Source organism: Esox lucius, chromosome 7 (assembly GCF_011004845.1).
Source record: "Esox lucius isolate fEsoLuc1 chromosome 7, fEsoLuc1.pri, whole genome shotgun sequence".
Classification (NCBI taxonomy): Eukaryota; Metazoa; Chordata; class Actinopteri; order Esociformes; family Esocidae; genus Esox; species Esox lucius.
The window spans coordinates 24,959,892-24,985,826 of record NC_047575.1 but is presented as its reverse complement, the minus strand read 5'-3'; the positions used below and the strand labels follow the sequence as shown (position 1 = coordinate 24,985,826).

At 40.9% G+C, this 25,935-nt stretch overlaps 1 protein-coding gene across 1 annotated transcript; it reads right to left on the bottom strand.

Moving 5' to 3' along the window:
* Window positions 1–722: 722 nt before the first annotated feature.
* Window positions 723–25,488, bottom strand: pigl (phosphatidylinositol glycan anchor biosynthesis, class L). Its single transcript, NM_001304180.1, is given in 7 exon segments — window positions 723–1,028; window positions 1,525–1,658; window positions 2,741–2,772; window positions 4,174–4,241; window positions 6,167–6,257; window positions 24,719–24,818; window positions 25,190–25,488. Coding segments are annotated over 7 exon segments (837 nt in total). The 5' UTR covers window positions 25,473–25,488; the 3' UTR covers window positions 723–899.
* Between the last annotated feature and the right edge of the window lie 447 nt (window positions 25,489–25,935).

Sequence of the window (25,935 nt, the reverse complement as noted above, 5' to 3'; positions counted from 1 at the left end):
ACAGTAGATTGTGACAGCTCTCTTTCCGAAACAGAAGGAAACAAACAGCTGAAATAAAACAGTCCTTTACCTTCCTTAACGTGTTATAGCTTGATTGGTTCTTCAACAATTTCAACATCAGTCCAAACTTGTGTACACAATTTCCCAAAAATCAATCAACTAAACCTCAGGTTACAATAAATATACAGTGCAGTAGGTACTGGGAAAGTGATATAAGTTTGGTTATTTTGGCTCTGTACTCCAGCTCACTGGACTTGAAATCAAACAATGAGTTAGAGTTTAAAGTGCAGACTGTCAGCTTAAATGTGAGGGTATTTACTTCCATAAAACGTCAACCATTTACAGATGTTTTTATACAAATAAACTTAATCTTAAATACAATCATGACATTTAGTACTTGGTTGCAAATCCTTTACATTCAATGACTGCTTGAAATCTGCAAACCAGATACATCACCAGACACTGGGTATCTTTCCTGATATTAGTCTGCCAGGGCTATTCTACAGTGATCAATTCCTGTTTGCTCTATGTATTAACATTGTTCCTTAATTTGGCAACAAAAAACATTCATTTACTGTGCCAGTGCAGTATATATCAATATTTATACAGTAAACTGAAAATAATAGTTCATTAGGAATAAGTTCATCAGTTTACATAAGTAAACCGTTCCGGATAAAAACAAATGTTGAAAGTGAGAGGAACAGAGACAGTAAAAAGAAAATACCAACCTACCCATTTATTAGTTAGGTCTGAATAAATTATTGCTATAACATCAATCAAATGAATATGTAGGATAAGAGAAAATATAAAATATCAGTGCAATCGGATTTAAGTATAATAAAAAGAACAAACCCGAGTAACAGTGTTCTCACAAGATTTACCTAGAAGCACATTATTGACTAATAGACCTTCAGGTTCTTCGGTCCTTGATCAATAACTCTAAACGTGTTAACAAACATGTAGCGTGAAAACCAAATGTAGAGGTAGCGAAACCATAGCAGCTGAGTACGGTGACAAAGCATGGCCCTCTGGTGAAGAGAAAGAAAGGGGAACTATTAGGCTAAGATCCGATTTAGACAATTTTCAGGCAGTCCTTCCTAGACATCAGTTATTATCCACATACTAATACATACTAATTGTGCCTACCAGGCGTCCCCGGTCTAAATAAGTCTCTGATTAGAGGGTTACAATGAATAAATGGATTTGAAGACCCCTGATCTATATCATTAACCATCAACATCTCTCAGTGCCTGGTGTAACCAACTTCGGCGTTGAGGCCTCATTTTACTGAAGTGGAAAAGAGAGGACTTTCACAGTGTGTACACTGAGTTTAGGGATTGTCTTATACACTTGTGGATATAAATCCCAATACAGTTTATAGATGTCTCACTAACTAAACACTTGTTAGGCTATTGCGTGTATCAATGACATTTATACCATAAATGTAAGAGAAGAGATGTTAATGGAACTTGTTGTAACATTTGTCAATTGCAAGGTCTAAATGTAGGCTTTTGACAGTCTCACCTTAGCTTGGTAGTGGCCCTTTGACTCTATAATAAAGCAGAGATCTGAGGGGAGAAGCCAACTAATTGGCAGCTCCAGAAAGGAAAGGTACTTCCTGAGGACACTGATGGTTGAGAGAGAGAGGAGGCTGCAGTCTGTGGGAGAAAATACAAACCTATTTAGTTAACAACTTAATAAACACCATTCAATGTTCAATGTTGTAGAAAAACAAGGTCCCATAGTTCTGTGAGGCTGCATAATTTTAATATATACAGGAAATGGGTCATAGGGCAAAATAAGCTTTGGGTAAACCAAAAATGAGAGTAAAGTATGCAGCTGTGTAAACCAGATTTAGAATCACAATCTCATTTTTTGTCACTGTCTCACTCCCCACACTGAATAAGGAGTACTATGAAGAGTGGGCTATCATATAAGTACATACAGCTCCAAAAACAATTATGAGACCACTGCACCTTTTTCTATTCTTTCCAAAAAAGTTGAAAAGGAAAGTTTTGAGTGAGGAATTTGCAGCGGTCTCTTAATTTTAACCCTTCTGTTCCTCACTCAAAACCTTATTTTTCGACTTTTTTGGAATGGAAAGAAAAAGGTGCAGTGGTTCCTTAATTTTTTCCGGAGCTGTATGTATGTATGTCCTTACAATGCCCTTACTATGCTTACAGAGGGATAAAATGATTCTGGTTAAAATCTAAATCAACAGGTTTATCTTACATTCTATAGTTATAGTAACATAAGACATCCGTCTTCTCTATTTCCTTGATTAAGGAAAAGGAGAGTTGAGTATTACATGGTCTTGTTTAATAATAATGGACAGATAAAGGGACTGGAAGTCCTGTTACACTAAGAGGGGTTTAAAAACCCTTGCCTGGCTGGAGCAGTGTAACACTTTAAGAGGCTTGTGCTCATTTGTCTCCACTACCTAAAGACCAAGGCAATGATAAGTAGGAGGAAACAAGGGTAAAAGAGGAGGGTTTTGCTAATGGGAATACTGCCACCAGCTGACTAAGTGACACAATTTCAACACCAGGTGGCAGACTTTGCCACGGCCCTAGTTCCAACTAAACGCTGCTTTAGAAACAGTTGTCCTTTTTGTCTTTATAAGCTCATACAGGTAGTGTACCAGTTGTGAACATGTCAGGCAAATAATGCCGATATTTTTAGGTCTGCAGTTATTGTGCTGATAACTGATTATCTGAATACAGGTATAGAAAATACTCACCATCTGGAACATTCCCAGTGGAACCTAAATAGCTGTTGGTATCAAAAACAAAAGAAAAAAAACTTTGAGACACATAGATAATATCTGGACTGCACCAGCCCCCAGAAAAAACACATTTGTGGGAGTGAACAATACAAAATCATAGTGCAGTCCTACAAGCAACATTAGACCCAAAGGTTCCATTTCCAGGACCACAACTTAATAGTGAGAAAAATGGTACCCATTATCTGTTGAACACATCTGTTCAGTTCACAGTGAAAATATACACCCTTACTTCCCTGGTTCCCAATGGTAGGCATTTGAATATATACAAATGAACATTAAGTTAAGTCAAGTAGTATAATTTATACCGATATACATTGACTCAAATATAATACAATCTTTTAACCCAGGTATCTGAAATTACTAGAAATACAATTCATAAGTATTAAAAAAAATTAAAATAATACAACACGTTATTAGTAGTGAGCTACACATTACAATCATTCAAAAGGAACACAAAACAAAATGTTCTATCAGTTATTCAATTTGTTCCATTTACAGTGCTAGCGGAATGTATTCTGTCCACTGCACTTCCTCCACACTTGTTGTGTTATAAACTTAACTTATAATTGATTAAAAACATACCTGTTTCTGTATATCTACAAAAAATGTCCCATTATGTACAAAGGGTCTGTTATATAAATTAGATATTTCTGTTTATTTCAAATATATTGGCACACATTTCTGAAAATGTGTTTTGTTGTGTCATTATGGGTTATTGTATTGATAACAATAACTTCACAACTATTGGACTGTTGTCCTCTTCAGTTCTCCAAATGAATCTTTCTATTATTTTGTAGATTTAGTGTGGTTTCTGAGAGCAGGGCTGTCTGCAGTTCCAGTGGTAAAGTCTGGCTTTGGGTGACCTCAACTATGCAACAGATTCATTACGCAAAACATTGTGTGTGTGTTTGTGTGTGTGTGTGTTTGTAGGGGATGGAGGGGTAAGGATGAGTGCTGTGATGTTGAGCATGTGGTGTCTGTATGCTTTCGAATTATGGTGTCTAGGAATGTAGCCCACAGGGCTGGTTTCTGAACTCCGTCTGTGGACAACATGCTGCAAGGTAACCTAGTGGTTAGGGCATCTGACAAGTGTCTGAAATGTCCCTGGGTCAAATCCCCAAACCATCAAGCTGAAAGCTATGTTGTTCTGTCCCTGTGCCAGACAGTTAACCTGAATTGTTCCTTCTCCCCCTTAATAACCCCAAGGTTGCTGCTGCTAATAAAAACAAATCTTAATCATCTTGCATGGATAAATAACAGAAAACATGTGTTATTGTTTCTAGAGTACATACCTTGTACTTTGCATCTACTTATGACAAAAAGAACAAAATACAACTAAATCTAATGGACACATGTCCACCTATTATAAAGGAACTACTTTAGTATACCTGACAGCCTTGTAGATGGCAGTGTGATTGCTATGGCCACTCACTCCGGTTCCATCGAAGGTCAGCACCTGAAACAACACTATTCCTTTGAAGACACTTTCATGCCATTTTATAAGATTTTTCTGTCAGCATGTTCACTAGAGGACCAAAAGAAGATGGTCAAAGAATAGAGAAGAAAACAGATCAAATGGAAAGAAAAATAATAGGGCTAAAGAAGCAGAGGCTAAATGATTATGTACCAGAAACGTAACACCGCCAGCCTAGTAACCCAGCGATGTCAAACATATTTTTCACTGGGGTCACATTCAGTCTTTAACAATGTCTCTTGGGCCACACTGAAAATGGGTTCCACACACAGTCACAATTTACAGAAAATAGTCCTCTATCCCTCTTTTGAAGTCCTTTTAAAGATCATTGGGTTTTATTTAGTTTTTTTATTCAAAACACTGGGTAGTCAGATTTGAACCCCTCACAGACTCAGAGCACGGGGAATCCCTTGCCATTTACTGGCCTGAGGAAGACATTAGCCAGACTTGGAAGAGGAAAAACATTCTTATTACACACAAAACACTGGTTTCTGGAAATATGAGTTGTTGCCAAAGGAAACGTAAAATACAACTGGATAAATTGATATTCTTTCTTTGTTTATTCTAGGTTAAGACTTGCTATGACAGAGGTTAAACAATGGGAATAGGTGAAATATTTGTATTTCTGTAGTCTCCTTAATATTTCTTTCTAAATGTGCATAATCCCTAACAGATTTGGGAAGAAATAACTATCCAACTGTTTTTAGACTTTGACCAAAACAAACAGATCAGTAGGAAAGCCCACACTGAGTGGTTCTGTTCAGAAGAATCCTGCTGTGCCCTCTCCTGCTTATTTATGCATTTGAGAAATCAAGACTGATTGCATTTGGCGTTTTTTCTGAATTCTAATGCTTGAGGACAGACAGGAAAAAAACAAATTCCTTTTGGGAAAATTCCCGGAACGTCTTTGTGCGGTCGATAAAAACTTGGAAGTAAACATGCCGATAGTGAGCCGAGTTCAAGCCAGGACCACAATCATCTGCTGCTGCGGATGACAGCCATGTTGTTTCTGATAGCTGTTTACATAGTCTGGTCTCTGATCTGTGTGCTGTTTTGACAACTTCTATGATCTTTGTCATTATTTGCCACAATAAAAGAGTTGACAGAATAGAAAGCACAAATCAATCTATATAACATGTATGGATGGTTAAATACAAATAAAGAAAGACTTTGTTCTCTTTCCGTTTACTACCAGTGTAGCTTGGTACTGGGAAGTAAATAAGGAAAAAATCTGTGAGTCTTCCAAACATGATCTCTGGATATCCAGTGTGTTTTGGGAAATGTACCATAATTTTGCAACCCTAACTTGGCTACCTGCAAGAGACATACACTACCGTTCAAAAGATTGGGGTCACTTAATGGGCATTTTTTGCCCATTAACATAACATTAAAAAAGGGGGTACAGAGGCCCATTACCAGCAACCATCACTCCTGTGTTCCAAAGGCACGTTTTGTTTGCTAATCCAAATTTGTCATTTTAAATTGCTAATTGATCATTAGAAAACCTCTTTGTGATTGTTAGCACTGCTGAAAACTGTTATTCTTGTTAAAGAAGCAATAAAACTGGCCTTCTTTAGACTAGTTTGTGGGTTAGATTACAGCCTCAAAATGGCCAGAAACAAAGTACTTTCTTCTGAAACTCATCAGTCAATTCTTGTTCTGATGAACGAAGTCAGACAAACCAGGGTGTATAGGGAAATTTACAAGAACCTAGAAACCCTATCTGCATGCAGATTAAAGACAATTGGGAATGACCAGGTGACTATTTCCAAAATTGGTGTAAACGCCATAGTCAAACGACCCTGCATTTTTCATGACACTACTCACAGGAGAGGAAAGGGACTTAAATGTTTACCTTGAGAAATTATTATTAATAGTGATATTCAGTGATAAGTAAATCATCCTACCAGATTGATGGAGTGCGCTCTGATGTGCTTCAGGATTACAGAGGATGCCACTGAGATGCTCCATTCTATGTTAGGGTTGTCTGGTAGTTCTCTGGGAAGTGAGGAGGGAAAGACATTAGAGTTGTTTGAGTTATAGTGGGGTTCTGGTTAAAAGCAGTACAACTATACACACTGCTTCAGTTGTGTGTCCAGTTAAAAAAAATAAAAACTCTCCAAGACACTGTTGAACCTTTAAAAACAAAATTATAATGGACCCATCTATAGTGAACTCCAATAGTATTTGGGCAGTGACACATTTGTAGTTTTCTTGGGGCAAAAAGACAACGACTAAAGGGTTAAAGTGCAGACCATCAGCTTTAATTTTAGGGTATTTTCATCCATATAAGAGAAACGATTTACAAATAAAAAAAAATTTTCTTCCAAAAAAATTATTTTGATTATTTTGAGGGAAAAAACTAATAAAACCTACATTATAGCCCAACCCTGACAAACACATACATCTGACACACCCTTGGTTTGGAATTAAAGTTTGTCTAACACTCCCGCACATTCTGTACCTACCAAGCTACCCATCAACCATCCTGATTACTCAACAAAACAGCCATGTTCATTGGCTAGATTCTCTCTTCCATATTTCCATCTCTTTTGCTCCCTTTTCTCTCCCGCCAGAGACATCAACCATTAGAAAACTGAAAGGGAAACAGAGCAGCAGTGGAGCATGTCCTGAGTGATTCAGACACTATCGGGTCAAGGGAGTTCAGACAAAAACAAAGTCCTAAGGGCTTCATTAGAAAGCTGGGTGAAGGCACTACAGTGCTCTAACTCCCTCAAACAGGCTAACCATTTCTCAGCAAGCTACATGTTGATCTGAACCACAACTAGAATAAGAGGTTTGACTGGTGCAACATGGATGCATGGCGCTAGTAAAATGCACGACTACAATGGACAAAGAGCAATGAATGACGTCTTAGACACATAGATGTGGGTTTAGGGTGAATTGAGGTCGTCCCACCTCCTTCTTGGTTACAGAACATTTGGTCTTTCATAGAGACATGATGGTGGATCAGGACACAAATCCCATTTCTGCCAGGGTCATGCAGGTCAGGCATGATGGGTGCCGTGTCACAGTGGTGGCGGCTGGCAGCAGTGTGCTGGGCAGGTATGTGGAGTAGTCAACACTCCTACAGCATTACGATTATTCCAAAATAATTATGGTAATGTCCGGTGTTGTCTTTTATTTTTTCACGTCGTTGGACTTTGGTACAAAGCATTGGTGGTTAGTAGTTGTTAATATCCATGGAATGCTACATCTTTTTAAATGTTGCATGCAGAACTTTCCTCCGGTTGCCCAAGCTTGAAATTTCAGCAAAATAATTTTTGCTTCACAACTAGATATCCTTTTGTTTGACATGTGAACAATCAATTATTGCATATCCTTCACATCTATTATTTTTTGTTGATGAATTTACCCTAGAAGAGCAACTGTAATCTATGGTTAAAAATAATCAGATTCAGCTTTCACCGTGGCAACCGTAGCTAAGCAAAAGAAGACAAGGAGAAAAAAAGACAGATGATCTACCTGACCTTTCCTCAAGCGTGATGCAAGCAGCAGTGAGTGTTGACTTCACCATGGCAACTGTGCCAAACGCCCTACAGTAACCTCCCCTCCCAGAGCCCCCTTTTGCATCTCTGCATGTGGATGTCTATTGCTTGCAGGCATCTAGATGCAGTTGTTGAACTTTGGCCCAGTGGACTAGAGGGGCTGTGCTGTGGGACAGACTAACTGGATGAATTCACATGGAGGTCTGGTCACATGGAACAGACGGAGGCCTAGGAAAGAGCTAAGTAATCACAGGCTCCTGTCCCTACTATGGAGTTCATGCTGGGACAAACTGAAACAACCCACGGGTTGGTTAACTCCTTCACGGCACACTGACCATTGCAGAGGAGTTGATGTCATTCATTCCTCCTATCCACCCCAGAAGTTGCTGAGCCAGGCTGGAAAGTATGTGGCAATGACATTGCTGCAAAGCAGGTCTGTTAGGGTAAAACTTTACCCTAACAGACCTAGAACTTCACACGCTCTAAAACCATCTTCAGCCGATTGTGATCAATCAGATAAGGGCTGCCATGCAAAAAAACAAAACATTATGTATGTATGTACATTATTTACTGAGCTTAACCAAATAACTTCTGTGTGACCGAAAACAATGGAATGTTTCAACCATTAACAGACTATTTTGGACCCTACTAAACTGTGTTGAGTATAACTACATTAACAGGCAGCCTGGACAGGACAGTCTGTTGAGTAACACTGCATAAACCAGAGGAAAGGACAGGATGTTTTGTAGCTGGAATAAAATAAAAATGAATATATTGATATCTTATTCATATTAAAAATAATATGAATAGGATACCAATGTCAAAGTACACAACAAAATTATTGTTTCTGCTTAACAAAGTAAAAGAAAAAAAAAATCTATAAAAAGACTAGATTTAACATGACAACAACAGCACCTAATAATAATAGTTTACCTAGGTCAGCCATAGTCTAAGCCATAGACTCTGGTGCACTGTATCATGGGATATAATCAGTCCCACTCTTTCACTACTGTCTCAATCAAATAAAGAAAAAATTATAATATTAGCAGCAGGACTGTGAGTGTGTGTGTGTCCTCTGCTCTGTTCTGCCAGCAGCCAGTGAATCAGCTAGAGTTATTTTAAAAACCAGACGTATAATTACAGATAGTGGGGGAGGATGCTCTGACTCCTGCATACCCTTAACCCCTTACTGGGCAACAAAGTAATAACAAAGTTGGTATAGATAATTAAACATTCATATCCTACACACAGACCCCTTTTTTCCACATTGTGACATTACCATCTTATTCTAAAGTGGATTACATTGATGTTTGTGTGTATATTGAATATATCAGTATAGAAATGTTTGCTAATTTACAGAAATATCACATTTACATAAGTATTCAGAACTTTTGTGATGACACTAGAAATTGAGCTCAGGTTCATCCTGTTTCCATTGATCATATCATCCCAGACATTTATTTAAAATGTGATTCCACCCTGTGATAAATTATATTGATTGGATATGACCGTTGACAGCACATGTCAAAGCAAAAACCAAGCCATGAGGCTGAAGGAATTGTCTGTAGAACTTTGAGACAGGACTCTTAACAACACAGAGGCCTCGATCATTCTTAAATGGAAAAGGTTTTAAACCACCAACACACTAGATCTGGCCATCTGGCAAAACTGAGCAATTGGGGAAGAAGGGCCTTGGTCAGGGGAGTTACCAAGAACCCGATGGCCACTCTGACAGAGCTCCAGAGTATCTGTGTGGAGAGGGGAGAACCTTGCAGTAGCACTCCACCGATCAGACCACCAATCACATAAAAGCCACTCATCAGTAAAAGGCACATGACAGCACGCTCAGAATTGTCTGAAAGGCACCTAGATTGTTCTCTTGGCCTGAAAGCAAAGCGTCATGTCTGGAGGAAATCAGGCACTGCTCATCACCTGGCCAATTGATCCCTAAAAGTTTTGCGCGGTGGTGGCAGCCTTATCATGTGGGGATGTTTTTCAGTGGCAGGGACTCTGAGATTAGTCTGGATCGAGGGGAAGATGAATGGAGCAAAATAAGGATGGATGCTGAATGAAAACCTACTCTGGAGAACTCAGAAACTCACATTGAGTCAAAGGTTTCACAACTAAGACACTGAGTGGCTTCGGAATAAATCAGTGGATGTCCTTGAGTGGCCCAACCAAAGCCTTGTCTTGAACCTGTTCTAGCATCTCTGGAGTGACCTGAAAATGTATGTGCAGTGACATTACCCATCCAAACTGACAGAGTGTGAAAGGATCTGCAGAGAAGAATGGGAGAGACTTGCCAAACGCAGGTGCGCCAAGCTTTACCATCATACCCAAGAAGATGCATGGTTGTAATCGCTGAGAAAAGGTGCTTTGAAGCTGAGTTTACACTTCTGTGTTCTTAATGTCATGCACAGGTGTGCAGAGACATGCTCAGGATTTATAGTTGGGTGGCCTTGCTGTGTAGACAGCCATTAACTTTTCTTGCACTAGGTGGTGCTCTCGCGCAAAATGATGGTTTGTTTGTTTGTATAGCAGGAAAACTTCACAGAAGGAGTAACTGTATAGTTGGTAAACAATATAATAGCTACCGAGCTAGCTCTGGGGAGACACAAAAAACAATCTATTTCTTGAATGGCGAGTTTGAGAAAACTTTAAAATTAATTGAGTATAAGAGAAGGACGATGAGTTGGGAGAACTGATTTGTATACAGTTAATTAGAAGGAGAGTGAGAAGACACAAAAGGAGTTTGTCAACTAGGCTTTTGAATATGTCTGGAGCAGATCAGGGAGAATACAATGTGCTTGTTAAGCCAATGCATAAAATGGACAAAGAGACATTTCACATATTTACAATTTATATTATTAATGTAAACCCCTCCCTCCGCCATCCAACCAATCATCGTTTGTGCGGGTCTGAGGTTGATATGTGTGAAGCAACGTGCTTTTAATTTAAGGGCTGTTGCATGTAGCTTAAGAAAGTAGAGAAAAAGGGTCAGAAAAGTTATGTAAATAAGATTTCTTTTTAGATTTCTTTTGCCAAATAAATATAAAAACCTATTTTTGCTTGGTCATTATGGGGTATTATGTGTAGGCTGATCATATATCAGCCATTTTAGAATAAGGCTGTAACATTAATTGCAAAGATAAACAAATTGTAGAACACACAAAAAGACCGTTTTTAAAACACAGAGCAACCTCATGAAAGTACAGTGCCAGTCAAAAGTTTGGACACACTTACACAGAATGGGTGTATCCAAACTTTTGACTGGTACCTTGTGGCAAGCTCAGATATTTGAAGATCAAGGCCTTTTTGAAATACATCTCCAAAGACGTTCTGCTTTTTATCACACTGCTAGCTCTACCATAAATTAACTGCACCTGTTTGAACTCGTTACCTGTATAAAAGACACCTGTCCACACACTCAATCAAGCAGACTCCAACCTCTCCACAATGGCCAAGACCACAGAGCTGTGTAAGGACATCAGGGATAACATTGTAGACCTGCACCAGGCTGGGATGGGCGACAGGACAATAGGCAAGCAGCTTGGTGAGAAGGCAACAACTGTTGGCGCAATTATTAGAAAATGGAAGAAGTTCAAGATGACGGTCAATCTCCCTCGGTCTGGGGCTCCATGCAAGATCTCACCTCGTGGGGCATCAATGATCATGAGAAAGGTGAGGGATCAGCCCGGAACTACACGGCAGGACCAGGTCAATGACCTGAAGAGAACTGGGACCACATTCTCAAAGAAAACCATTAGTAACACTACGTCGTCATGGATTAAAATCCTGCAGCGCATGCAAGGTCCCCCTGCTCAAGCCAGCGATGTCCAGGCCCGTCTGAAGTTTGCCAATGACCATCTGAGTGATCCAGAGAAGATGGGTCGTGGCTGGGTCTTCCAGCATTACAACGACCCGAAACACACAGCCAGGGCAACTAAGGAGTGGCTGCGTAAGAAGCATCTCAAGGTCCTGGAGTGGCCTAGTTAATCTCCAGACCTGAACCCAATAGAAAATCTTTGGAGGGAGCTGAAAGTCTGTATTGCCCAGTGACAGCCCCGAAACCTGAAGGATCTGGAGAAAGTCTGTACGGAGGAGTGGGGCAAAATCCCTGCTGCAGTGTGTGCAAAACTGGTCAAGAACTACAGGAAATGTATGATCTCTGTAATTGCAAACAAACATTTCTGCACTAAATATTAAGTTCTGCTTTTCTGATGTATCAAATACTTATGTCATGCAATAAAATGCTAATTAATTACTTAAAAATCATACTATGTGATTTTCTGGATTTTTGTTTTAGATTCAGTCACTCACAGTTGAAGAGTACCAATGATAAAAATGAGTTCTACATGCTTTGTAAGTGGGAAAACCTGCAAAATCGTCAGTGTATCAAATACTTGTTCTCCCTACTGTATTTGGTATTAATATTCAAATGTCTGCAGAAAATAGGGAGTATTAATAACCGTAAAAAATTGTCATTGTCCTTGATCTGTACTATCCAGACAGTACATTACATGCATGGCAGCCTTTTGAATCTGAGAATGTCATGGTGCGGTGAGCAGCAGCGCCACCGTGCCATATATTCTCAAATTCCCATATCTCACGAACACATCCCGACTACCCCTGCCTGCACCTGGTTCCTTGTTCAAGCAACACTGCACTACACCACCTGTTGTGACAGAATGAGCCACCGCAACTGGAACCAGCAGGCAGTCCCTCCAGAGAGGGTGTATAGAGGAGTGGCCGAGGAGGAGTGAGGCCTGAGGCCGAGGAGGAGTGGCCTGCACCGCCTGAGGCCGAGGAGGAGTGGCCTGCACCGCCTGAGGCCGAGGAGGAGTGGCCTGCACCGCCTGAGGCCGAGTGGCCTGCACCGCCTGAGGCCGAGTGGCCTGCACCGCCTGAGGCCGAGGAGGAGTGGCCTGCACACGCCTGAGCTTGCCGGGGTTGGCCGCCAACCACCCTCTCCTGTCCCGGCCGCCCCGGCGCCCTCTCCTGTCCCGGCCGCTCTGGCGCCCTCTCCTGTCCCGGCCGCCCCGGCGCCCTCTCCTGTCCCGGCCGCCCCGGCGCCCTCTCCTGTCCCGGCCGCCCCGGCGCCCTCTCCTGTCCCGGCCGCCCCCCGGCGCCCTCTCCTCCTGTCCCGGCCGCCCCGGCCCCTCTTCGGCTCTTCCGGCTACCGACCCACTGTCGGCTCTTCCGGCTACCGACCCTCCTTCGGCTCTTCCAGCTACCGACCCTCCTTCGGCTCTTCCGGCTACCGACCCTCCGTCGGCTCTTCCGGCTACCGACCCTCCGTCGGCTCTTCCGGATACCGACCCTCCGTTGGCTCTTCCGGCTACCGATCCTCCGTCGGCTCTTCCGGCTACCGACCCACCGTCGGCTCTTCCGGCTACCGACCCTCCTTCGGCTCTTCCGGCTACCGACCCACCGTCGGCTCTTCCGGCTACCGACCCTCCGTCGGCTCTCCCGGCCTCTGACCCTCCGCCGGCTACCGACCCTCCGTCGGCTCTCCCGGCCTCTGACCTTCCGCCGGTTCTGCCTCCCCGGCCTGTCCCGACGGCTCCGCCACCCTGGTTAGTCTCGGCTGTTCCGCCCCCTCGGCGGGTGTGTGCCGATGGGGGTACTGCGCTGCCCCGCCCCCCCTCCCTTGGGCTGGGGTTCGTCTTGGCCCGTCCGGTGGCCGGGCCTTTGGGGGGGGGGTACTGTCATGGTGCGGTGAGCAGCAGCGCCACCGTGCCATATATTCTCAAATTCCCATATCTCACGAACACATCCCGGACTGTCACGTTTTCAATCCTCCACACCAGGTCCCAATTTGAATCATTTGTATGTGTATATATGTTTCCCCTCTGCTCCCCACATGGTGGCTCATTGTTCTTGTCGTGTTTGGATGTCGTGTGTGTTGCCGTTGGTTGTAAGTACTTGTGTTATTTCATATTGTCGTTTTTTGCTGCTTTAGTCAGCCCTTTACTTTGTGTGTTTTGTGCTCGGTGTTTGTTTATTTCTTATCAATTAAAGAATCCACACCGACTACACCTGCCTGCACCTGGTTCCTTGTCCAAGTAACACTGCACTACACCACCTGTTGTGACAGAGAATATAGCTTTAGTCTTGTTTTGTAGTGCACTATGTAGAGAAAAGAGAGCAAAATACAGTAAAGAGAAGCAATGCAGCAGAGCATGCTCAGATCAGGACTGAGCATAAAAACCAGGCCTCATGCACTGGGGCCCAACCCAGATACTGTCAACACAGCTGTCCTATTCAGCGAGCATTGAGCTCTGCAGAGGACAAGGTCCAACTAGCCACTCAGCCACACATTCAACCAGCCTCTGATCAGATCAAAGTTCCACTGCCTGACTGACTGTCTAGAAGAAAGTAAAACAAGGGAAGTTAAAGTTATGTAATTCTGATGGACAGAGAGAAACAATTCTGATTCAGATAGGGGGGGAATTTTAAATGCCTTTTAAATTCCTTCCCACTAACTGTCGGCAAACAGAATATGGGACATTATGCATGTGTCCTAACAACCAGTGTTACCCAGTCCATTGAATAAAGTGTGCAGAGAAATTACTTCCAAGAGGTCACAATAATTTGAATACACAAACTGATAACAGAAAAGAAGTAAAAAAAAAATAAAAATTGTTTTCTAAATATTTTCTAGAAATAGTTATTGTGATCTGGAATTTGCTCCGGTGTCCAGCAGAGGGCAGTACAATAGGTCAGCACCGCCCAGGTTTCGGGGGTTATTAGTCCAGTATATAGTATTGTATATAATCTGGCCATGTTGAGCTCTGGTAACTCCTTGTGGTGCTTTGGGCACTTGTGGGTAGTCTGATAAGAACCTGAATGGCATTGATTCACTTTTGAAAAGAACATCTGGACATCTTTCCCACCAATACTGGGAGCTGCTGTGATGACGATGTGTCTTGGTTGCAAATTAGACATTTCAGAGAAGAATGGCGTGGAAGTAGATAAACAAAAACATGGTTAACAATTATTTGCACCCCTAAGAATACTAATGAACCAGTTAATATACAGTGCCTTGCAAAAATTATTCAGACCCCTGACCAATACCCTAATATAACTGAAATAATCTAATTGAAAAACACTGAAACTCAAAATCTATTTTGTCATAAGGTGACAGATGATTTAATATTGGGAAATATTTTGAAGGAAAAATAAACAGAAATATATTGCTTGCATTAGTATTCAACACCCACACATTAATACTTGGTAGAGACCATTGTTTTCTGCAATAACAGCTTTTAGTCTTTTGGTGAGTATGTAACAGCTATGCAGACAGTATCAGGGTGATACTTTGGCCCATTCTACTTAGAAGATTTTCCACAGGATGTTGAGGTTGGACAATGCTTGTGGACCTCAATTTTCAAACGGTGCCAACGATTCTCAATAGGATGGAGTTCAGGACATTGATAAGGCCACTGCAGGACATTCACATTTTTTGTTCTTATGCCACTCCAGCGACAGCCCCGAAACCTGAAGGATCTGGAGAAGGTCTGTATGGAGGAGTGGGCCAAAATCCCTGCTGCAGTGTGCGCAAACTTGGTCAAGAACTACAGGAAATGTATAATCTCTGTAATTGCAAACAAAGGTTTCTGTACCAAATATAATATTTTGTGTCACAGTATGGTTCTCTTCAGACCATAGAATGCTATTCCCCTTGGTCTCCAAGTCTTTCACATGCCACCTGGCAAACTCTACATGAAATTTGAAGTAGTTTTTTTTTTAACAGTGGCTTTCTTTTTACCCATCTCCTATAAAAACAACTTTCGTGAAGCACCCGGGCTATTGCCATAATATGCAGTGTTTTCAGATCAGCAGTGGAAGACTGTAAGTATTTTAAAGTTGCCATAGGCATCTTGGTGGCCTCCTTGACTAGTACCCTTCTTGCTGGGACACAGAGTTTTTGAGGATGGGCTGTTCTAGACAGACTCACAGTTGTGCCAAATTCTCTCAGTTTCTTAATAATGGTCTTTACTGTGCTCCGTTTTATATTAAATGCCTTGGTAATGTTCTTTCCAATATCCTACCCATGATTTGTGCTTTTGAAGAACCTTACTCTAGATTTGAACTGAAATGTCCTTTGTCTTCTAAATGGAACTTCCCAGCAATTGATGTATTTAACCTGAAATCACATGAAACAAGTGGACCAAACTCAAATAATTACATGACTTCCAAATAGAATATGTTGTATCACAGCTTAGGAGTAAAATTGCAAAGGGGGTGAATACAAATATATATATATATATTGCATCAATTTAGGACATTTTCTAGATTATGGACCTTTTTTGTGGTGATCCGTGGCAAAAACCCCTGATTGAATCAGTTTTGATTTCATACTGTCACACAAAAATGTAAAAGTCCAAAGGTGAATAAGGGTGAATACTTTTGAGAAGGACATAAAGAAATCCAGTGGCGTTCTACCACATAATTTGGCGGAGGGCACACTACAAATTACATTATGAAAGTTTAAGGTCAATGTGTGTGAACGGAGTGTGTTTTGTGGCCAATTTTTATACAGTAAAAAAAAGAAAACACAGACAAGGAAGAAGACTGAGGACGGGAAGAGAGAAAGATTCTCAACCACACACACATTTTTCAAAATGTTTTACTATCATGAGAAAAGTGAAACCATTGAAACATCAACAATATTGTAATCATAACGAATATTAATCTCTTTGTTTTCCCTTGCAATTCATACTTGTAACATATTACACATTGATATAATAAATAACAAATTGGAAAACATTCTTATTTTTCACTTTCCTTGGCAATGCAATCAAATGCAATAAAGCACTATAAATCGAATAGTACAGAGAGAAGGTGAGGGAGCAGTGGTAGGGCATGACAGGTAAAAAGTATGTGAAAGATTGAAAAAGCAAGATTATGAGATGATGGACGTTGAGCAAGTCACTCACAAGTAGGGTTTAGAGGGTTTGTAGGAGAGATAGGGTGTAGTTTATAGTTCAGTGCACACACAATGCAGGTTCAGATCAAAGTTTATCTGTCTCTGTGAGCACAAGCTGATAAAATGAAAAGGGAAGTAATGTTGGTGGTGTTAACTTATAAAACACCAACAAAGTACAATGTCATTTTTATACAGCCAGTTCCAGGGCAAGTCTACATGACACTCCTGCCCTGAAGAACTGCTGTGTAGAATCCTATGGGCAAGATAGACCTTGATGTTCTGTTCTGAGAATATCCACTCCTGGGACAGCCACTGTGGGTTTGTCCAGAGAAAGGTCTCGTACTTGATTCCACCTTTTCACCCTCCACTTTTTCACTGTAATGTGAGCACTTCTGAACACAACTCAATACCACTTGACTCTGTCTGGGCTGAAAACATGTGTTACTGCCAAACAACTACTGTTACAACTGTAAAACTCAGCCAGCCAACCTCTACCAACCTCTGATCAGATAACAATACCACAGACTAAGTTGCAAACAGATAATACAGTGGGGGAGAACAAGCATTTGATAACCTGCCAATTTTGCAGGTTTTCCCACTCACAAAGCATGTAGAAGTCTGTCATTTTTATCATAGGTACGCTTCAACTATGAGTGATGGAATCTTAAACAAAAATCCAGAAAATCACATTGTATGATTTTTAAATAATTAATTTGCTTTTTATTGCATGACATAAGTATTTGATACATCAGAAAGGCAGAACTTAATATTTGGTACAGAAACGTTTGTTTGCAATTACAGAGATCATACATTTCCTGTAGTTCTTGACCAGGTTTGCACACACTGCAGCAGGGATTTTGGCCCACCTTCTCCAGATCCTTCAGGTTTCGGGGCTGTCGCTGGGCGATACAGACTTTCAGCTCCCTCCAAAGATTTTCTATTGGGTTCAGGTCTGGAGACTGGCTAGGCCACTCCAGGACCTTGAGATGCTTCTTACGCAGCCACTCCTTAGTTGCCCTGGCTGTGTGTTTCGGGTCGTTGTAATGCTGGAAGACCCAGCCACGACCCATCTTCTCTGGATCACTCAGATGGTCATTGGCAAACTTCAGACGGGCCTGGACATCGCTGGCTTGAGCAGGGGGACCTTGCATGCGCTGCAGGATTTTAATCCATGACGGCGTAGTGTTACTAATGGTTTTCTTTGAGAATGTGGTCCCAGCTCTCTTCAGGTCATTGACCAGGTCCTGCCGTGTAGTTCCGGGCTGATCCCTCACCTTCCTCATGATCATTGATGCGCCACGAGGTGAGATCTTGCATGGGGCCCCAGACCGAGGGAGATTGACCGTCATCTTGAATTTCTTCCATTTTCTAATAATTGCGCCAACAGTTGTTGTCTTCTCACCAAGCTGCTTGCCTATTGTCCTGTAGCCCATCCCAGCCTTGTGTAGGTCTACAATTTATTCCTGATGTCCTTACACAACTCTCTGGTCCAGGCCATTGTGGAGAGGTTGGAGTCTGTTTGATTGAGTGTGTGGACAGGTGTCTTTTATACAAGTAACGAGTACAAACAGGTGCAGTTAATACAGTTAATGAGTGGAGAACAGGAGAGCTTCTTAAAGAAAAACTAACAGGTCTGTGAGAGCCGGAATTCTCACTGGTTGGTATGTGATCAAATACTTATGTCATGCAATAAAATGCTAATTAATTACTTAAAAATCATACAATGTGATTTTCTGCATTTTTGTTTTAGATTCCATCTCTCACAGTTGAAGTTTACCTATGATAAAAATGACAGACCTTTACATGCTTTATAAGTAGGAAAACCAACAAAATCGGCAGTGTATCAAATACTTGTTCTCCCCACTGTGTATATATATATACATACAAGTATATATATATACACAGTATATAATACAAGTTTTATTATTTTGGCTGTTTACCAAACTATATTCAGGTTACAGTAAAATAATGAATATGGGCTTAAAGTGCAGTTTCTCAACTTGAATTTGAGGGTATTCACATCCAAATTGGAGGAAGGGTTTAGGAATTGCAGCTCTTTAATACGTAGCCCCCTCTTTTTCAAGGGACCAAAAGTAATTGGACAATTGACTCAAAAGCTGTTTCATGGACAGGTGCGGGCTATTCCTTTGTTATTTATACATCAGTTAAGCAGGTTAAAGGTCTGGAGTTGATTACAGGTGTGGCATTTGCATTTTCTTGCTGTGAACACACAACATGTGGTCAAAGGAGCTCTCAATGCAAGTGAAACAGGCCATCCTTAGGCTGCATAAAAGATGTAAAAATCCAGAGAGAAAGCAGGAACATTAGGAGTGGCCATACAACATTTTGGTACATTTTGAGAAACGCACTGGAGAGCTCTGCAACAAAAAGGCCTGGACGTCCACGAAGACAACAGTGCTGGATAACTGTAGGATCCTTTCCATGGTAAAGAAAACCCCCTTCACAACATCCAGCCAAGTGAAGAACACTCTCCAGGAGGTAGGCATGTCATTATCCAAGTCTACCATGAAGAGAAGACTTCACAAGAGAAAATACAGAGAGTTCACCACAAGGTGCAAACCATTCATAAGCCTCAGGAATAGAAAAGCCAGATTTTGCCAAGAAACTTGTAAAAAAAGCCAGCCCAGTTCTGGAACAGCATTCTTTGGACAGATTAAACTTAAATCAACCTATACCAGAATGATGGGAAGAAAAAGTATGGAGAATGCTTGAAACGCCTCATGATCCGAAGCATCATCTGTAAAACACAGTGGAGGCAGTGTAATAGCATGGGCATGCATGTCTTCCAATGGCACTGGGTCACTAGTGTTTATTGATGATGTGACAGAATTGTCTTAAAGGGAGTGCTCCTAATCTCAGCTTGTTAACAGTATAAAAGACACCTGTCCACAGAAGCAATCAATCAGATTCCAAACTCTCCACAATGGCCAAGACCAAAGAGCTGTTCAAGGATGTCAGGGACAAGATTGTACACCTACTCAAGGCTGGAATGTGCTACAAGACCATCGCCAAGTAGCTTGGTGAGAAAGTGACAACAGTTGGTGCGATTATTCGCAAATCGAAGAATCACAAAACAACTGTCAATCCCCCTCTGTCTGGTGTTCCATGCAAGATCTCACCTCGTGGAGGTGCAATGATCATGAGAACGGTGAGGAATCAGCCCAGAACTACACGTGAGGATCTTGTCAATGATGTCAAGGCAGCTGGGACAACAGTCACCAAGAAAACAATTGGTAACACACTATGCTGTGAAGGACTGAAATCCTGCAGCGCCCGCAAGGTACATGTGCTCAAGAAAGCACATGTACAGGCCGGTCTGAAGTTTGCCAATCAACATCTGAATGATTCAGAGGAGAACTGGGTGAAAGTGTTGTGGTCAGATGAGACCAAAATCGATGTCTTTGGCATCAACTCAACTCGCCGTGATTGGAGGAGAAGAAATGCTGCCTATGATCCCAAGAACACCATCCCCACTGTCAAACATGAAGTTGGAAACATTATGCTTTGGGGGTGTTTTTCTGCTAAGGGGACAGGATAACTTCACCGCATCAAAGGGACGATGGTTGGGGCCATGTACCGTCAAATCTTGGGTCAGAACCTCCTTCCCTCAGCCAGGGCATTGAAAAAGGGGTGGATGGGTATTCCAGCATGACAATGACCCAAAACACACGACCAAGGCAACAAAGGAGTTGCTCAAGAAGAAGCACATTAAGGTCCTGGAGTGGCCAAGCCAGTCTCCAGACCTCAATCCCATAGAAAATCTGTGGAGGGAGCTGAAGGTTCGAGTTGCAAAATGTCAGCCTTAAACCTTAATGACTTGGAGAAGATCTGCAAAGAGGAGTGGGACAAAATCCCTCCTGAGATGTGTGCAAACCTGTTGGCCAACTACAAGAAACGTCTGACCTCTGTGATTGCCAACAAGGGTTTTGCCACCAAGTATTCAGTCATGTTTTGCAGAGGGGTTTCAATACTTATTTCAGTCATTAAAATGCAAATCAATTTATAACATTTTTGACATGCGTTTTTCTGTTTTTTTTGTTTGTTATTCTGTCTCTCACTGTTCAAATATACCTGCCATTAAAATTATAGACTGATAATTTCTTTGTCAGTTCTTAATTAGCCTGTTGCCCTAATAGTGGAGATGGGTATTTTTGGACTACGTACCTATTTATCAAGGTCAACAAGGTGTGTCATTATATTTGTGTACTCTGACCACAGCAATGTGTATGGATACATTTAGGAGATTGGCATGTAGAGTGTAGATAACTGGGGGGATAACCTAATTTAAATGCAATAAACCTGGAGGCACAAACATAACTAAATGTGATCATGTTCATCTGAGTGTACATGTGTACCATTCATATTTAACACAAGCAGATCCATTACATTAAGTGACATTTGGAGTATGTACAGTGGGGCAAAAAGTATTTAGTCAGCCACCAATTGTGCAAGTTCTCCCACTTAAAAAGATGAGAGAGGCCGGTACACTTCAACTATGAGAGACAAAATGAGAGAGAAAAAATCCTGAAAATCACATTGTAGGATTTTTTATGAATTTATTGGTAAATTATGGTGGAAAATAAGTCAATAACAACAGTTCAACAGACTTTCAACTCCCTCCAAAGATTTTCTATGGGGTTGAGATCTGGTGACTGGCTAGGCCACTCCAGGACCTTGAAATGCTTCTTACGAAGCAACTCCATCGTTGCCCGGGCAGTGTGTTTGGGATCATTGTCATGCTGAAAGAACCAGCCACGTTTCACTCAAAATCTCATGATACATGGCCCCATTCATTCTTTGCTTTACACGGATCAGTCGTCCTGGTCCCTTTGCAGAAAAACAGCCCCAAAGCATGATGTTTCCACCCCCATGCTTCACAGTATGTATTGTGTTCTTTGGATGCAACTCAGCATTCTTTCTCCTCCAAACACGACGAGTTTTTAACAAAAAGTTTTATTTTGGTTTCATCTGACCATACGACATTCTCCCAATCCTCTTCTGGACCATCCAAATGCTCTCTAGCAAACCTCAGACGGGCCTGGACATGTACTGGCTTAAGCAGGGGGACATGTCTGGCACTGCAGGATTTGAGTACCTGGCGGCGTAGTGTGTTACTTATGGTAGTCTTTGTTACTTTGGTCCCAATTCTCTGCAGGTCATTCACTAGGTACCCCGTGGGGTTCTGGGATTTTTGCTCAACGTTCTTGTGATCATTTTGACCCCACAGGGTGAGATCTTGCGTGGAGCCTCGGATCAAGGGAGATTATCAGTGGTCTTGTATGTCTTCTATTTTCTTATAATTGCTCCCACAGTTGATTTCTACACACCAAGCTGCTTACCTATTGCAGATTCAGTCTTCCCAGCCTGGTGCAGGTCTACAATTTTGTTTCTGGTGTCCTTTGACAGCTCTTTGGTCTTGGCCATAGTGCAGTTTGGAGTGTGACTGTTTGAGGTTGTGGACAGGTGTCTTTTATACTGATAACAAGTTCAAACAGGTGCCATTAATACAGGTAGGACAGAGGAGCCTCTTAAAGAAGTTACAGGTCTGTGAGAGCCAGAAATCTTGCTTGTTTGTAGGTGACCAAATACTTGTTCTACCGAGGAATTGACCAATAAATTCATAAAAAATCCTACAATGTGATTTTCTGGATTTTATTTTCTAATTTTGTCTCTCATAGTTGAAGTGTACCTATGATAAAAATTACAGGCCTCTCTCATCTTTTTAAGTGGGAGAACTTGCACAATTGGTGGCTGACTAAATACTTTTTTCCCCCACTGTATACACAATAGAAGGTGATTCTTATTTAAAACAGCAGATACCTTTCTATGACTAGATTTAAAAAACAATATATTTCAGTGTACTGACATGGATTTTTGTTAAATACTTAATGATGAATCATATAAAGTAATCAATGGTACTGGTACCAAGCAGCAGCACATTAATATGTGTGGTATTTTGTTAGCCTACAAGTTCTGAAGAAAAGCTTATATGTAGTTTGCCAAGGAATGCTTACACAGTACCCTCCGTAAGTATTGGGACAGTAAAAGTCCCCCAAAAAATGTATGCTGTGCACTCATGGCATATGAAAATGTAAGTGAAAGATGAATGAGGCAACAGTACAGAAAATCACTTTATTTCTGTCAGTTTTAATGCTCATGTTTGCCAACTAACAGCATTTTAAGTAAAAGCACTGCCAAAGTTCCAGCCCCCCATTTTATGTAAGCATATGTACTGGGACATTTGGATCACAGGTGTTTCTAATGTATCAGGTGCTTCCAGTTGCAGTGATTGTTAACACAAAAGAGCTGTGAATGTTTAGTCTCAATTGCGTCTTTTGCTTTTGTCTTTGGAGTCTGTGTTTGGTGTCATTAGGCATAATCCAACATGAAGACAAGGGAGATGTCTATTAAGATAAGCAAAGCAAAAATGTGGATGCTAAAATACATTTTATTACAACCATAAAGCAAAAGTTGTTCTTTGCCATATCAACAGTTGGGCATGTCCTGAAAAAGAAATAAACCACCGGTGTCTTCAGGAAAACGACCAAGTTGGCCAAGGAAAACAACAGTGGTTGAAAAACAACCAGATCTGTGAACAACAACCGGTAAAAGCATCAGTGAAATCACTAACAACATACAGAATGCTGGGGTGAAAGTGTCACAATCTACTGAAAACTTGGGAAGTAGAATTACAAAGGCTTCACTACAAGTCGCAAAACTCTGATCAGTACCAAAAACAGAAAGGCTAGATTTGAATTGGCTAAAAAGTGCAGAAATCAGCCAGTACAACTTTTGAACTTTGGAGGGGGGGGGGTGAAAAAAAGGAACTGCCGATGATCCAAAGCATACCACCTCATTTGTGAAGCATGATGGAAGTAATGTCACAGTATGGGCATTCATGTGTAAGATTGTAGCGGTTATGTATACTGGAAAAATAACAGCGTATCTGGTTGAGTCAAGGGAGAGATACAATTATTCATTGGAATTGCAGCATAGTTGTCTCCATGGATGTTCTATACATCATCTCTTCATTAGATGGTTGTCCTCTCACATATATACAAGATAGGCGTATCTACCTAAGACAATGCATTCATTCTGTGACCTGTCACTCTACCACAGAAGCCAAAAGATAAATCACACATTCCTGAGGTTGACAGAACATGACTTCTTGAGAATCTAAACACAAATGTTTTATTTTTCCTTAACTAATCTAGATTTGCTTAATTGTAACAAAAAATTTGTACAATAATAATAAAATCAGATTAGTACATATGGCTGACTCTGGTTTGGGCTCACTCATCTTTATTGATGATGCAACGAATGATGGCATCTGCAGAATTAATTCATAAGTTTACAGAAGCATATTGGCTACCAAAGTACAAGAAAGTGCCACAACTTCTTGTGGGCGGTGCTTCACAATGCGACAGGAAACTGACACAAAAACACACTGTTACTGCAAACAAGGAGTTCATTAGGTGGGAAAAGTGGAAAGTTTAATATTGGCCAGGTCAATCTCCTGATTTGAATCCAACTGAACATGCATTTCACTTGCAGAAGATAAGTCAAAAACTCCCCAAAATAAGCAACATATAATTTACAGTAAAGGCATGGCAAAGCATCTCAAAGGACTATACCAAGACTCTGATGTCAATGGGTCACAGACTCATTGCTGTAATTGCATTCAAGCGATTTGCAACTAATACCAGATTTTATCATTCTTACATTTGCTTTAAGTTGAATTGTCCCAATACATGAAAATACATGCATGAAATGGGGGGGTGGGTTGGAACTCTAAAAGGGTTGTTATACAGAGTTGGCCAGCCATGTGTTGAAAGAGACAGAAATAAAAAGGTAACAGTCTGTACTTTTGCCGCATATTTATCTATTAGTAATATTTTCATGCCCTATAATGTACAACAAAAAATAGCAATATTGACTTTACTGTCCCAATAGTTATGGAGGGGACTGTATTAGCCTCGCTGACAGAGAATACTTACTTGGAGTCATGTATAGTGACTTGAGAGTCTGGTATTCCCAATACTGCACAGCTATCTAGAAGCTCTTCTCGACGCTGGACACCTTGATTGTAGTAATTACCTTGAGGGTTGTTTGGAGAAAAACAATTGATGTAAAGGTTGCCATGTAAACAAATTACTACATGGCCATAGTAATATAATGCAACAGTAAGTATGTCATCTCCCTCCCACAACTGATGTAGCCAACCGCAACCTTGGGTAAATCCTGGGTAGTTTTGAAGATTCCAGTTCTCAAACCGATCCAAATAAAATGTAAACATCTGCTCGTCAAAGTGAGATTGATATGGATATTTTAGCATATATTAAATGTTGACAGGGTTATCAACACATGTACAAGCGTTGGCGACAGTAAGAACCTAATATGATGTTTATCTCATTTTGATTCGTGGACCTCAGGCAGTTAGGTTTGCGACAAATCTTCTAGTTACCCACCTTGAGATAAACACAATAAATGAACCGAGGCATTTAGCTCCAGAAGTCCTAAAATTGCTGGTGCAAAGAACATGCATTCATCATCTGGATGAGCAGTTAAAAATAGCGCTCGAACTTTGCGAGACAAATCGCTTGTTTGAGGCGAGTTGAATTGCTTGTTTCTACATAACATACATTTCAAAAGTTGTTTACGTGACTTTGCTAAATTTTGTAGGTAGTAAATGTATTTTATCCAAAGTAAGTAGGACACAACCGCTACGCAAATTACAAGTAAAACATACATTATTGTTGACCGTTCTGATAAACTTTCCGGATTTTCACATAGTCTCCCCTAATAAAGGTTCCGCTACTAAAAATATTAATGCCAAATGTTCTGTTTTTGGAATGCAACTTCAAATTAAAATAAAATATACATATAAATACTCAGAAACATTTAATTTTATATTACATTCTAAAATGTTGCCATCATAATATAAGTTACGAGTCTTAACAACGTTTCTCATTAAAAGTTGGTAAACGACCACCCGATAATTTGTAATGTACATATGTTTCAGAAATGCATTGTGGAGACATTATTACTTTTTTCGAAGCGGATAAATCACGATAGATCAGGTCCAACAACCATATTATGTGTCAAGAGTAGAGCCACTGTGGAACTCTTGTTCGTATTCGAGGGTCGTTTGAATGTTACACAAGATTATCCTTTTGGTAAAGAAAATAGTGTTGAATACTTTAAAGGAATTTCA